The sequence below is a fragment of the Cibotium barometz genome, chromosome 42 (assembly GCF_041138505.1).
Source record: "Cibotium barometz isolate CiBa-2024 chromosome 42, ASM4113850v1, whole genome shotgun sequence".
Taxonomy (NCBI): domain Eukaryota; kingdom Viridiplantae; phylum Streptophyta; class Polypodiopsida; order Cyatheales; family Cibotiaceae; genus Cibotium; species Cibotium barometz.
Genome location: NC_141087.1, coordinates 40,760,616 through 40,774,613, shown reverse-complemented (window position 1 = coordinate 40,774,613; position 13,998 = coordinate 40,760,616). Strand labels below are relative to the sequence as shown.

At 43.6% G+C, this 13,998-nt stretch overlaps 1 protein-coding gene across 7 annotated transcripts in view; it reads right to left on the bottom strand.

Moving 5' to 3' along the window:
* LOC147614478 (uncharacterized) overlaps positions 1–13,998 on the bottom strand; it is a 249,117-nt gene that overhangs the window by 90,529 nt on the left and 144,590 nt on the right. For all 7 annotated transcript variants that reach the window (XM_086781017.1, XM_086781018.1, XM_086781023.1 and 4 more), the window contains 3 exons: positions 13,460–13,706; positions 12,980–13,366; positions 12,814–12,871 (listed from right to left, as the gene is read on the bottom strand). In XM_086781017.1, the coding sequence (XP_086637143.1) occupies positions 12,814–12,871; positions 12,980–13,366; positions 13,460–13,706 (692 nt within the window). The remainder of the gene's footprint in view (positions 1–12,813; positions 12,872–12,979; positions 13,367–13,459; positions 13,707–13,998) is intronic.

Below are 13,998 nucleotides of genomic sequence, written 5' to 3'. Positions count from 1 at the left end.
GGAGGGCGAGCAGTCAGCGCGAGCAGGGGGGGGGAGCGTGAGCTTCAGCGAGCCGATTGCAGTCTCTAGTCTTATCAGAGACAAGATGATACGTAATGCTTATGCTACAGATGATGATTTTGTATCTTTATGGGCTGATTTGCAATCCGGGAAAGCACATATGCCATATGTATGTAAAGATGGATATCTCATGTATACTAATAGATTTGCAATCCGGGAAAGCACATATGCCATATGTATGTAAAGATGGATATCTCATGTATACTAATAGATTATGTGTTACCAAAAAGTTTTGCATGAATCTCTTGCACCACCTTATGCAGGGCATAGAGGAATTTTGCCAACCACTCAGTTTATTGAGAGGTATTTCTTTTGGCCTACTATGCGCAAGGATATTGAGGCATATGTACATCAATGTATTACTTGCCAAAAAGTAAAGTTCAGCAAACAAAGGAGCCCAAGGTTACTTCAGCCCTTACCCATGCCAAATGAACCTTGGCAAAGCATAGCCATGGATTTGCCTCGTACACAGTACGGCAATGATGCCATATGGACTATTGTGGATAGATTTAGCAAACAGGCTCACTTCATACTAGTGAAGAAGACCATTAAACCAAACCATATGGTTCAACTTTTTCTCTCTCAGATTTTTAAGCATCATGGAATGCCAATGTCCCTTGTGGGTGATAGAGATCCTAGGACTACTAGCCTGTTTTGGAGAGCTCTCTTCGACAATATAGGCACGAAACTTAACTTCTCGTCAGCTTTCCACCCTGAGACGGAAGGACAAAGTGAAGATGCGAATTCAGCCATTCTTGATTTGCTTAAATGCTATGTTGCCGAGCAAAAGATCATGTGGGAGAAGTTTTTATCATTGGTAGCATTTGCCTACAACAATACCGTACACTCTTCTATGCGCAAATCACCATTTGACGTTATATACACCAGAGTAGTCTTGCCTCCCATTTTGCATACAAAAGATGAAATCTTTGCAGCAGATGAATATGGACGTGATTTGCACGATGCTATTGCAAATGTACGGACAGCCATTCAAAAATCCCAAGAAAAGCATAAAAAGGCTGCAAATAAGCATAGACTACACATGGATCTCAAAGAAGGAGATTGGGTATTGCTAAAATTTGATAAGGCCAGACTTTGTAAAAGACCTGGCAAGGAGGGTGCTTGTCACCATTTGGCTCCCTGAACAACAAGGTATCCTTAAATAAATGCAAAGATACATTCTCACCGGATCTTTCTATGTATTTGGACATCAGCTTGACTAGTGAAACACCCTCGGGATGTCCAATATTTGGGCTTTGCTAATATAATCAATAGTCCTGGGACATGGACTGGTATTTCCACATGGTTGGGAGCTTTGCTGATATGATCAGTAGCACTTCTGATAGTGCTAGTGTGACTAGTAGGCCTAGAGGTGTGACCAATATGACTGCGAACACTGGTGCTCGGGGTCATCTAGTATGACTAGACCCCTAAGTGAGATACATGGCTTGAGAACGGGGGATTTTCAACGTATATTTGCATATGCATTTCATTTTGTGTATATGCGGAGATAAAAAGATTTATTAGAAGCATGAAATGTTTTTGTGTTTTCAATGCTTGCTTTTGTCCAATCTCGTAGCATTGGGGATGCCCATAACTACTGGCTACAAGGTTGTGTGGATGCCTTTGCTTGTTGATTTGCAATTGGCTTTTTGCAGGCACCAAAACTGGCCATTGAAAGTCTCAAAAACCATGTCTAAGACTTTGTTACATTTTATAAGGTGGAGTGTTCACACCCACATTAAAAATGGGTGTGAACAATCATTTGTAAGAGAAGGACTTGATGGACACAACATCATACACGAGGGCTTGTGATATTTTAAAACAAAATAAAATAAAAGATCGTAAACAGGGCATCGATGTCCATGTGGGTAAGTTCTGGAGCCATCGCATGCTTACAACATGGTGGCCGATATGGGGAAAGGAGGATTGCTGGCTGGCAATGGAATCGGGCATCTTTCAAGGCCAACGTCTTGCTCTCTCTCAAACACCGACAAGCTAGAAGCATTCGAAGTACTCCCTTTCTCTCACACGCCAGCTGACGAAAGCATTCGAAGTTTTCCCTTTCTCACAGGTGGCTTGAAACCTTCGACATTCTTCTCTCTCACCGGCGGCAAGAAGCATTTGACGCTCTCTCTCTCTTTCTCAGGGGGGAACTGAAGCGAAGAGAATCCTATCTTTTTCTCACCCAATGGACTGAAGCAAAGCAATGCTTTCTCTCTATCTCTCTGAAGAACTGAAGCAAGGAGGTCCCCTCTCCCTCTTTCCCTTTCTCACCCTGTGGACTGAATCGAAGGGATTCCCTGTCTCTCTCCCACTGATCGACTGAATCGGTTGCACCATAGAGAAAGGGGGAATAGCTGGACACAAACTTTGTTTTTCCCTCAGGGCAGTTTGCTGCACGCTGGCTGCATTCAGAATCTTCATTTGTCCACCAGTACCATGCCGTATACAGGCTGATACAGCAGGCCATCATCTTCAACTCCTACTCATATACCAAGGCTGCATACAGGGAAGAACAGTTGATTGTCAGCTTAAATCTATCACATACAGAAGTGGGTGGAGAACCATTCATAAAATTCAAGTGTAGAATCTGCTGAGGGCTCTTCATCGAATACCTCACTTGATACAAGTACTTTGAAGAAGTATCCAAAAGGAAGGTACGTGTTAGAAAGTGATGTTGCACAAATGTTTCAACTTCAGATTGAAGGCTAGATGAGCAAGGCTCTCTAGGAGCATCCGGTATAGTGTGAGATCCACATAGCTGACTATGTGAGACTGGGCTCCTCCTGCGAGATCCACACTAGACTGGTGTGAAGCTGGAAACACCCCTTGCCTTGGGCTTGGGCGGAGGACTTGTTTTATTTTGTTTTCATCCTTGGTACTTGGAAATCTGGTGCAAGAGCACCCTCTACATGTATCTGTAAATACTCCCTCTAATAAAGTTTTTTTTTTTTTTGGGGGGGGTGGGGGTGGGGTGTACGTTCCAGACCCATTGTGTTGTCAAGTTTTCCAAATCTTTTATACTCACTAAACTGAGTGTGGGTGAGTGGTTGTAACTGGTAAAGCTATCTATACTTAGTGTCTTTAATGTGAGTGTCACCATTTGGCCATCCGAATGGTTCACTCTTGCTTTCACACTATGTACATATTGGATTGGTGTCTATGGCTTATGGAATGTGCCTATGCATGTGATTGACACGTGTCATGCTGTATAGTTGGATATGATATTCCGCTAGGACTTGATGTTATCATGCCCGGAATATCCGGAGGAATTGGCTTTCCGCTGGGACTTGTGCCTTTGTGTACATGCCCGGAAACGCTTGGAGGACTTGGCTTTCCACTGGGACTTGTGCCTTTGTGTACATGCCCGGAAACGCCTGGAGGATTGGCTTTCCACTGGGTCTGGTATTGCGTATACTTGCTTGGAAACGCCTGGTATTATATGGTTTCATGAACGGAAATTACTCATGCCAATGCTGCATTGCATAGCATCTTTATGTGCTTGCCTGCAAATGAAATTGCATGCTGTTTTCATGCCTGCATGACCTATGTGTAGTTCCGGGTAAGGGGACGCCCGCCCGTGAACCGTGTGTGTGAAACTGTCTGCTGACATGGTTGTGTGGCATGTGAACAGGTGGTAAGTATTTCCCGATCTAGGGTCAAATAGCCCTTAGGACTTAGCCAATATTTATAAGTGAGTGCGTTCCCATTTCATTAAAGTTTGGGCGCTCAAAAGTCACTTATAAATTATGACCTCTTTCAAGTTCACACTCACTGAAGTCCCGAGGCGGACAAGACTCAATGTCCAGGACCTGATCCTCCCCTTTTACTCATAAATGGGAATCTCCCCATGTCCCTTCACCTGATTGGACCCCAATTCACTTACTTATTAAGAGAAATTCGTGTTTTCTCTTCATGAGGATTTTTGGAGGCTGAAAACTCTGTTTTCCCACCATTTCTCTCCATTTCCAAGCTCTCCATAGCCATACCCAACTTGCTAGGGTGTTTTCCAAGCTTCCAAGAGTGTTTCCAAGTGCTAATCACTCTCCTACTCACTCCCAATGACTGAAATTCAGCAAAACAGCTCTCATTTTTGCTGTAATTTCTGGTCTTTTTGCTGAAAACCCTAATTTCAGCCTTCCTTTCTCAAGTTGAACCATAGGGAAAGCTTTCCCAAGGTTCCCTTCATCCTCTTAAAGACTTTTGTCGCGAAGGATTACGGCAAATCGAAGATATCAACACTTCTAAAGCTTCCAACGCGAAGGCTTCCGCTTGCAACAACTTCTATGAAGACTGGTAAGGTAATTGGACAATGTATTGTCATTACTTACTCAGTAGAGGGGCATGACTCTTTGTTTAGCCGCCCTGTGTAGTATTTCTCTTGTCCTATGTGCTCTTGAAGATGTTGCTACCTTGCTTGGTAGAACATAGAGCCAATGGTAGAGAATATGGGCACTGAAGTCGGGCCGGGCATCAAGGCAGCTCCTTAGTGATCTACATCGACATACCATTGTTTTCCAAATGCTGAATTTCATATGCATTGGCATGGAGGATTTGGCAATGGATGCCCGTGAAACTATGTATTGAATTTCTCCAATAGTAATACAATTTACTCAAAGGAGGGGTCGGCCGTTCCGGCTCATTGTGTGCCTCTTGTCAATTCAGCAATTTACTTCTTGTATTTGAGCAAGTGTTCTTCAAATCTTAGTGTATTTAAGTGTATTGATTATTTACATTGGTATCAGAGCATACGGTTCTCTTTCACTTCTATCGTGAGAGACGATCACCGTGAACACTAGCTATCTCTACACTTAGAACATTATGGACAGCCATACAATGAATGTTGGAGATGCTAATACAAGAGGCAGGGACAATGAAATGCATGCCTCCAATGCTTTACAGGATGAGCAAACTCATGTGGTGCACAATAGGGAACATGAATATGTGGGATAGCCGTCTCGTGGCAAAGAGAAGATGCAAGAAGAAGAGTCGATAGTCTTGAGGGCTGAACTTGTATGCAGGCTCTTCTCCAAGCACAACAAGAAGAATTGAATCTCTATCGCCGCGAGGATCCATTGGTACATAACCGTTTGAAGACCAAGAAAGCTGAATCTTATATGGATCATGCAATGGCAATGATTGCTCAAGAGTTGCACATGCAACCAAGGGATGCAACAAGTGCATACTTGGCTTGTACCGAGGATGCCTATGCAGAAAAGGCAACCATCCCACATGTCTTGGAATCCCCACAAGTGCCCGAACAAGAAGTTATGTCTAAGAGGATGAATCTCCATGCTATGGGAGAGGAACAATCAGTGACTTCACACCATGCAGGAATATCTCACGTAGCCCGTGAAGGATACAATGTTTATGGCAGTGGTCAAAATGTATGTCAAATGCCATTGGCGGCTGAAAATGTACATGCACAACACATGCAACATGGGCTGCAATTTTCTGTTGGTGCAGGTATTCCGCGTATCTCTCATGCCACTCATACCTTCGAGTGTGCTCGTGAGGGAGAAGCTATGGCTGAAAATGTATCAATGCATGTTGAGGGGCCAGCCATGCCTCATGCTTACAGGGCACATGTATCTATGCCTTATGCATCACCTTTTGGTTCAAAAATGATGCCAGTCATAGGAGCTGTCCCAACGGACAAACATGGGGGAAAACATGTTGAGATGCACACACATGCATCAAAGTCTCGAGACTTCAAAGCCGGAGACAAATCTGTGAAGTTTGACACATATCATGGAGAATATGATGCATCAAAGGCACTTGCTTTTATTGCCCAGTTTGATATTGCTTTTAGTGATGAGGATTTCACTCAGAAATCCATGATCCGGCATGTAAGCATGTTCATGAAAGGCACTGCTGCCTATTGGTGGCTCACGGAGAAGCTCTCACCGAATCCTGTTAGATTATGGAAAGAGTTCAAGGAGAGGTTCTATGCTCAATTCTTCCCTCCCAATGCATTGAATGAGATAACAATGAAGTGGGATTGGGTAAAGCAAAATGAGGGGGAATCGGTAAATGCATATGTACAAAAGTTTTGGAAAGTGCTCTTGGAGGTGTCTCCATTTATGCATGTCACCGAGGCGGAAAGGAAGAGAAGGTTTCAATCGGGATTGCAACCCGTGTACAAAGCGGGATTACAAATGTATCCTGGTCATACCTTACACCAATTAATCACAGCCGCCACCACCACTGAGCGATTGGAACTCAAATTGAGTCGATCCAATAAGGCTAAACCCTCATTTCAAGGCAAAGAGAGGGCTGTCCAAAACCTGCAAAATGATGGACAGCCACCTAAAAGGGACCAAAACCAAGCCAAATTAGGTCCAAAAGCTGAAAATAAGTTTGCTAAAAAGCGCCCTTATAAGCCGGCAAACTTTGGTCTTAGTGCTGAGAAGAAGGAGCAATATATGCGTGAAGGCAAATGCTTTACTTGTGGCAGCACTGAGCACATGGCAAAAGCATGCCCAAATAAGAAGAACAAAGCTGAAAATGCTAATGTACCGAAGCCTAATGTGCATATAGTTCCGGATGTGCAGGGCAACACTTCACATGATAACAAAGATAGGGTTGTATGTAAAGCTTGGGGACAGCTCAAAGATCAACCCGCTTTGTTCATGTTTGATGATTGTGCATCGGAGAATTTCATATCCACTCAGATGGTAGCTGCTTTGGGTATTGAAGTGGAGGACATGGGTCCTCAAATTGAAGCAGGGACTGCCTTTGTTGGTAGAGAAGTGCAGGTCATGCCTATTTTTGGCAAGTTGCGCATACACATTCAAGGCTTTGTGGATCATGAGGATTTTCTTGTGGCGCCTTTGAATGGCTGTGATGTATTGCTTGGAAAACCTTGGCATACACGTATTGATCCGTGCAAGGCTTACAAGACTAACAGGATCACCTTCATGCATAAAGGCCGAGAACATGGTGAAGAGGGTGATACCATTCCCCTTGTATCTCATGTACAAATTAAGAAAGTAATGAAAAAGAGTGTTTTTGCGTACTTGATTTTTGTACGAGATCCTATTGAGAAAACTAATGTACATGTAAACACTCTTTGTAATGATAGGCTGAAATTTTTGCAAGAGCACAATGATTGTTTTGCTGATGAGTTACCAAATGAGTTACCACCTGTACGACCGGAAGATCATCGCATTGATCTTGTGCCGGGTAGCTCACCACCTAATAGGCCAGCCTATCGTGTAAGTGCATCCCAAAAAGAGGAGATCATGAAGCAAGTAAATGAGCTTCTTGAGAAGGGTTTGGTTCAGCCAAGCTCTTCCCCATATTGTTCACCCGTCCTCTTGGTTCAAAAGAAGGATGGATCCTTTCGTATGTGTGTGGATTATAGAGCTTCGAATAAGCTTACCATCAAGAATTGGTTTCCGATTCCACGCATAGACGACATCCTTGACAAGTTGGATGCATCGGCATGCTTTAACCGAATTGATCTCAAGAGTGGATATCATCAAGTGCGTGTAGTGCCTCAGGATGTACACAAAACTGCTTTCAGGACAGCATTTGGGCTTTATGAGTATCTTGTTATGCCTTTTGGTCTTACAAATGCCCCGGCTACATTCAATAGAATGATGGATCGCATATTCCGTGGGTACAGGAAATTTACAGGTGTCTTCTTTGATGACATCCTAGTCTTCTCGAAGACCGAAGAAGAGCATAAAGCTCATTTGGCTATTGTTTTTGAAGAGCTCCATAAGCATAAACTCTTCATAAATGCAAAGAAGAGTGAGTTCTTCTTGTCAGAGATACATTATCTTGGGCATATTTTGTCCAAAGATGGAGTGCGGATGGATCCTGCAAAGATTGATGCAATTCGGAATTGGCCCGAACTGAGTTCGGTGCATGAGATCCGTAGTTTTCTTGGATTATGCTCTTACTACCGCAGGTTCATTCGGCACTTTGCATGGATTGCTTCTCCTTTGCATGATTTGACAAAGAAGAAGGCCGTGTTCAAATGGACTAATGTAGAGAGAGATGCATTCCTCAAATTGAAAGATGCAACTACTCATGGTCCAGTGTTGATCGTTCCGGATTTGCAAAAGCCTTTTTGTGTGGAATGTGATGCATCTGGAAATTGCATAGGGGCTGTCCTTAATCAAGAGGGACATGCCGTGGCTTATGAGAGTCGTAGATTGCATGATGCAGAGCTATCTCTTGGCATTTATGAGAAAGAGCTCTTGGCTGTAATTCATGCACTTACTATATGGAAACATTACCTTCTTGGGGCTGATTTCACTGTGAAGACAGATCACCAAAGTTTGAGACATTTTCTTACTCAAACTAAATTGTCAGAGAAGCATATGAGGATGGCCAATTTCCTCTCTATGTTTCATTTTCAGATCTTGCACACTCCGGGAAAGAAGAATGTAGTGGCCGATGCATTGTCACGAAAGCCGTATGTAGCATCTATCTCGGTTGCCTCTCATGGGGACTTGTCTACCATGCGTGATTTGTATCATACGGATGCTGATTTTGCCACTATTTGGGCTGATTTGATGGCTGGTCATGCACATGCCTCATATGTGATCAAAGAGGGTTATCTCATGAAAGATAATTGCCTATGTGTGGTGTCTGACATGAGGCAAAAGGTTTTGGATGAGTGCCATGCTCCTCCATATGCTGGTCATAGAGGCATAATGCCTACTACGCACATGATTGAGCGGTATTTCTTTTGGCCAGGTATGCGGAAGGACATAGAGGCACATGTACGTGCATGTATCACCTGTCAAAAGGTCAAATTTAATAGGCAAAAGGCACCAGGTTTGCTTCAGCCATTGTCTATTCCCACGCAGCCATGGGAAAGTATTACAATGGATTTCATTATGGACTTGCCACGTACCCAACAGGGTAATGATGCAATTTGGACAATTGTGGACAGGTTTAGCAAGCAAGCTTATTTCTTGCCGGTCAAAAAGACCATCAAAGCTGAGCATATGGTTAAAATAAATATCTTGCACAAGTGTTCAAACATCATGGAATGCCGAAGTCCATTGTGCGGGATAGAGATCCCAGGGCTACAAGTCTCTTTTGGCGGGCCTTATTTGATAATATAGGCACCAAATTGGACTTCTCATCAGCTTATTACCCTCAAACGGATGGGCAAAGTGAGGCTGCAAATTCAGCCGTGTTGGATCTCTTGAAATGTTATGTGTCGGATCAGAAGTCTTCTTGGGAGAAGTACTTACCGCTTGTGGAATTTGCATACAACAACACGGTGCATGCATCTACAGGAAAGGCCCCGTTTGAGATTGTTTATGGTAAGGTGGTTTTGCCACCCATCCTTCGCACAAAGGATGAGATATTTGCACCTGATGAGTATGTAAGAGACTTGGATATTGCTTTTGCTCAGGTGCGGACAGCCATTGCAAGGTCACAAGACAAGCATAAAAAGGCTACCGACAAGCATAGAAGGCAATTGGATGTTAAAGAGAATGATTGGGTATTGCTGAAATTTGAGAAAGCAAGACTTGCAAAAAGACCTGGCAAAGAGGGTGCATATCCTAAGCTTGCAACCAGGTACTATGGGCCTTTTCGAGTGATCGAGAAGATCAATGAAGTGGCTTTCAGATTGGCATTACCTAGTCATTGGCACATACACAATGCTTTTCATGTGAGTCTCCTTCGCAAGTATGTAGGGCCGGAGCCCTGTGAAATGGTCATTGAGGATCCACCAGAAGTGGATGAGCTTGAGGAGATCTTGCAGCCAGAACAGATTGTGTATCACAAGGAACGCAAGCTTGCTACAGGCAAAGTTGTGGGGCGTTACCTTGTGAAGTTTAAGAACTATCTTCCCATTGATGCTAAATGGGTAGATGAAGAGTTCTTTGGAGATTGCCCGCAGTTACTACATGCATATTTGGATGCATTTCAGTTGCGGACAACTGTTTAGAAGCGGGGGGGAATGTCACCATTTGGCCATCCGAATGGTTCACTCTTGCTTTCACACTATGTACATATTGGATTGGTGTCCATGGCTTATGGAATGTGCCTATGCATGTGATTGACACGTGTCATGCTGTATAGTTGGATATGATATTCCGCTGGGACTTGATGTTATCATGCCCGGAATATCTGGAGGACTTGGCTTTCCGCTGGGACTTGTGCCTTTGTGTACATGCCCGGCAACGCCTGGAGGACTTGGCTTTCCGCTGGGACTTGTGCCTTTGTGTACATGCCCGGAAACGCCTGGAGGATTGGCTTTCCACTGGGTCTGGTATTGCGTATACTTGCCTGGAAACGCCTGGTATTATATGGTTTCATGAACGGAAATTACTCATGCCAATGCTGCATTGCATAGCATCTTTACGTGCTTGCCTGCAAATGAAATTGCATGCTGTTTTCATGCCTACATGACCTATGTGTAGTTCCGGGTAAGGGGACGCCCGCCCGTGAACCGTGCGTGTGAAACTGTCTGCTGACATGGTTGTGTGGCATGTGAACAGGTGGTAAGTATTTCCCGATCTAGGGTCAAATAGCCCTTAGGACTTAGCCAATATTTATAAGTGAGTGCGTTCCCATTTCATTAAAGTTTGGGCGCCCAAAAGTCACTTATAAATTATGACCTCTTCCAAGTTCACACTCACTGAAGTCCCGAGGCAGACAAGACTCAATGTCCAGGACCTGATCCTCCCCTTTTACTCATAAATGGGCATCTCCCCATGTCCCTTCACCTGATTGGACCCCAATTCACTTACTTATTAAGAGAAATTCGTGTTTTCTCTTCATGAGGATTTTTGGAGGCTGAAAACTCTGTTTTCCCACCATTTCTCTCCATTTCCAAGCTCTCCATAGCCATACCCAACTTGCTAGGGTGTTTTCCAAGCTTCCAAGAGTGTTTCCAAGTGCTAATCACTCTCCTACTCACTCCCAATGACTGAAATTCAGCAAAACAGCTCTCATTTTTGCTGTAATTTCTGGTCTTTTTGCTGAAAACCCTAATTTCAGCCTTCCTTTCTCAAGTTGAACCATAGGGGAAGCTTTCCCAAGGTTCCCTTCATCCTCTTGAAGACTTTTGTCGCGAAGGATTGCGGCAAATCGAAGATATCAACACTTCTAAAGCTTCCAACGCGAAGGCTTCCGCTTGCAACAACTTCTATGAAGACTGGTAAGGTAATTGGACAATGTATTGTCGTTACTTACTCAGTAGAAGGGCAGGACTCCTTGTTTAGCCGCCCTGTGTAGTATTTCTCTTGTCCTATGTGCTCTTGAAGATGTTGCTACCTTGCTTGGTAGAACATAGAGCCAATGGTAGAGAATATGGGCACTGAAGTCGGGCCGGGCATCAAGGCAGCTCCTTGGTGATCTACATCGACATACCATTGTTTTCTAAATGCTGAATTTCATATGCATTGGCATGGAGGATTTGGCAATGGATGCCCGTGAAACTATGTATTGAATTTCTCCAATAGTAATACAATTTACTCAAGGGAGGGTTCGGCCCTTCCGGCTCATTGTGTGCCTCTTGTCAATTCAGCAATTTACTTCTTGTATTTGAGCAAGTGTCCTTCAAATCTTAGTGTATTTAAGTGTATTGATTATTTACAGTGAGGGTACAATCCACCTCGGTTTCAGTGGCCGCTGACACATAGGAGTCCTGTAGTAGGCACGTGGTTGGCCATTGGAGGTAGACCAGCATCATGTCGGAGATGTGGCCATCGCCAAGAGCCTCAGCGACATTGTCTTTGGGATTGCTCGAAGGCTCAACAGGTTTGGCAGTGGACTCTCCACATCTTCACTATGGACACAACCTCTTCTCATACTATTACGTGGCCTAGTTCGAGCAAGAGATGGGAGATTTGTAGCAGCATGGCCGCATGGCACATCTGGAGAGCTCGATGCAGCGAAGCCATCGAAGGCACCCACACCCCGCCAGCAGAGTCCATCAGAAGCATCTCGCTAATAATCATTCATAGCCTCCACGGCGAATGGGGGAAGCTTCAAGGTGGTTTTGACCGTATTCGGAAGCATTGGGAAACCTTCCTGAGGCTCTCGTTGCATGAGATAGCCTTCCCCTCATAGAGCGGCTAGCCGGAAAAAAGTGCATCTTTCCCCCTTTTTGATTCTTTGATCCTCGCTCCATCCATGGAGGCGAATTTGTACTTAGTCTTTTAAGGCTGTTTTTTGGTAGCTAAAATAGGATCTTGTTTCCGGGAAAAAAAATGTATGGATATGAGCATGTATAAGAGTGAAATACACAATGAAAAACTTGTACAGTTTGCATAGTGTGCAGATCATATTTAAGTTTCTTAACAGCTACGATCTCTTTTGGCTTGTACCTTGCTCTAAAATAAGATCCAGCTAAAGTAATTCAAGAGCATAGCTGATTGGGCAAAAGCACAGCTTAAGATAGAAAGAGTAGACCTTTTTCTTTGCAACATTTGGGATATGTATAGGCGCTTAAAGAAAGCCTAACTTGATGCACCTAATGATTCTGAAAGAGAACAAAAGGTGCTTCTCACATTAAGAACCCTCTTGAACAATAATACCCGTACGAGAGCTAGAATTCAATCTAGGGTATTTCCAAGAGAATGTGTTACTGTTTGGAGGCAGTGATTGTCAGCCATTATGATTGCAAACTCCAAGCTTGGATGGGGAGAATTGGGTTACATGCTGAGGGGGAAAATGGGTTGCATTTTCCCGCACACGCAAATGAAAAGAATAAATCGTGAAGGGAAAATGGCATTTTCTTCATTTGATATCAATAACTGCAAAAATTACCTGGCTTAATGTCCCGATGAGTAATGTTACGATCGTGACAAGCCTTCATCCCTAATAGCTGCATCGTTTTGTGAAACAACAACAACAAGGTCAAACTCTTCTCCCAGAATTCTCAACTGCCACACACGTATGGAGAACTACTCATTGAGTAATGGAGGAACTTCACCAGCTGATATATGAGACTACGCATCTCTCTCTGTCCATCCTTCGTGGTCTTCAACCATCTCCACCAGTTGGACGGTTCTAACACCCGTAAATGCCCCCCTGCATAGGATTCTTCATTGTTCTCAACTGTTGTGTCTGCTGTATAAAGCATGCTTGAGAGGGGGTACCCTTCATTAAAAAACACCAGCCACAAATCTCCTTCCATGTTGACCTGAAAACTTTCAACATATCGTGCTATATGGTTTAGTCCATCTTCTATCTCCGGAAAAGGCTTTCTTTTGTGTATCCCCTTAGTCCTCAAGTTCACAAGCTTTCTTGCACTCGAGAAAATTTCGCCAAAATATTTTTCACGAATTCCACTCAAGTAAACTGCATTCCCTTTTTCCACCTATTCAAAGTGATTGGATTGTGACACAAGCCATCGGAATAATGATGAAATTCTAAAGCAAGGAAGAGAAAAGTAATGGTCTATAGTGCATACCAAGATCCTTTTCAAGACAAAAAGCTCTTGCCGGGTATCAGAACCAGTTTTTGTTACAGTTGTAACTGAGTTTGTAAAAGGATGTACAATCCGTTCATGCTTAAGCTGACGTGATTCCAAAAATCGAGCAGGCACCTTCTTTGAGTGTGCTGCCCCGCCTGTGTTTCCATCATTGGAACAATTCTTTGACACTGCAAACCATACCTCTCCAAAACCTCCACGTCCAATATTTTTTGTGAGCACATACCTGAAGGAGGGAAACAATCCAGAATTAGAGGTGCAACATGTGAGCATAGTTGTCAGGTACGAAAAGTTCGATTCGGTACGGTACGTTCAAATACGGTCTCAGAACGCACCGGTAAATTTTGAAAATAAAAATACGGTGGAGGTACGGTCCATTTAAAAAATACTTAAAAATAAAAAAATGCGGTGGAGGAAGAGGGAGATGATTGAGAGAGTCTAGAGGGGAGAGAGTCTTGAGCCTTGAAGGAGAGCTCAAGGGAGAGGATAGACTTGAGCAATGAGCACTTGTGAGTGAA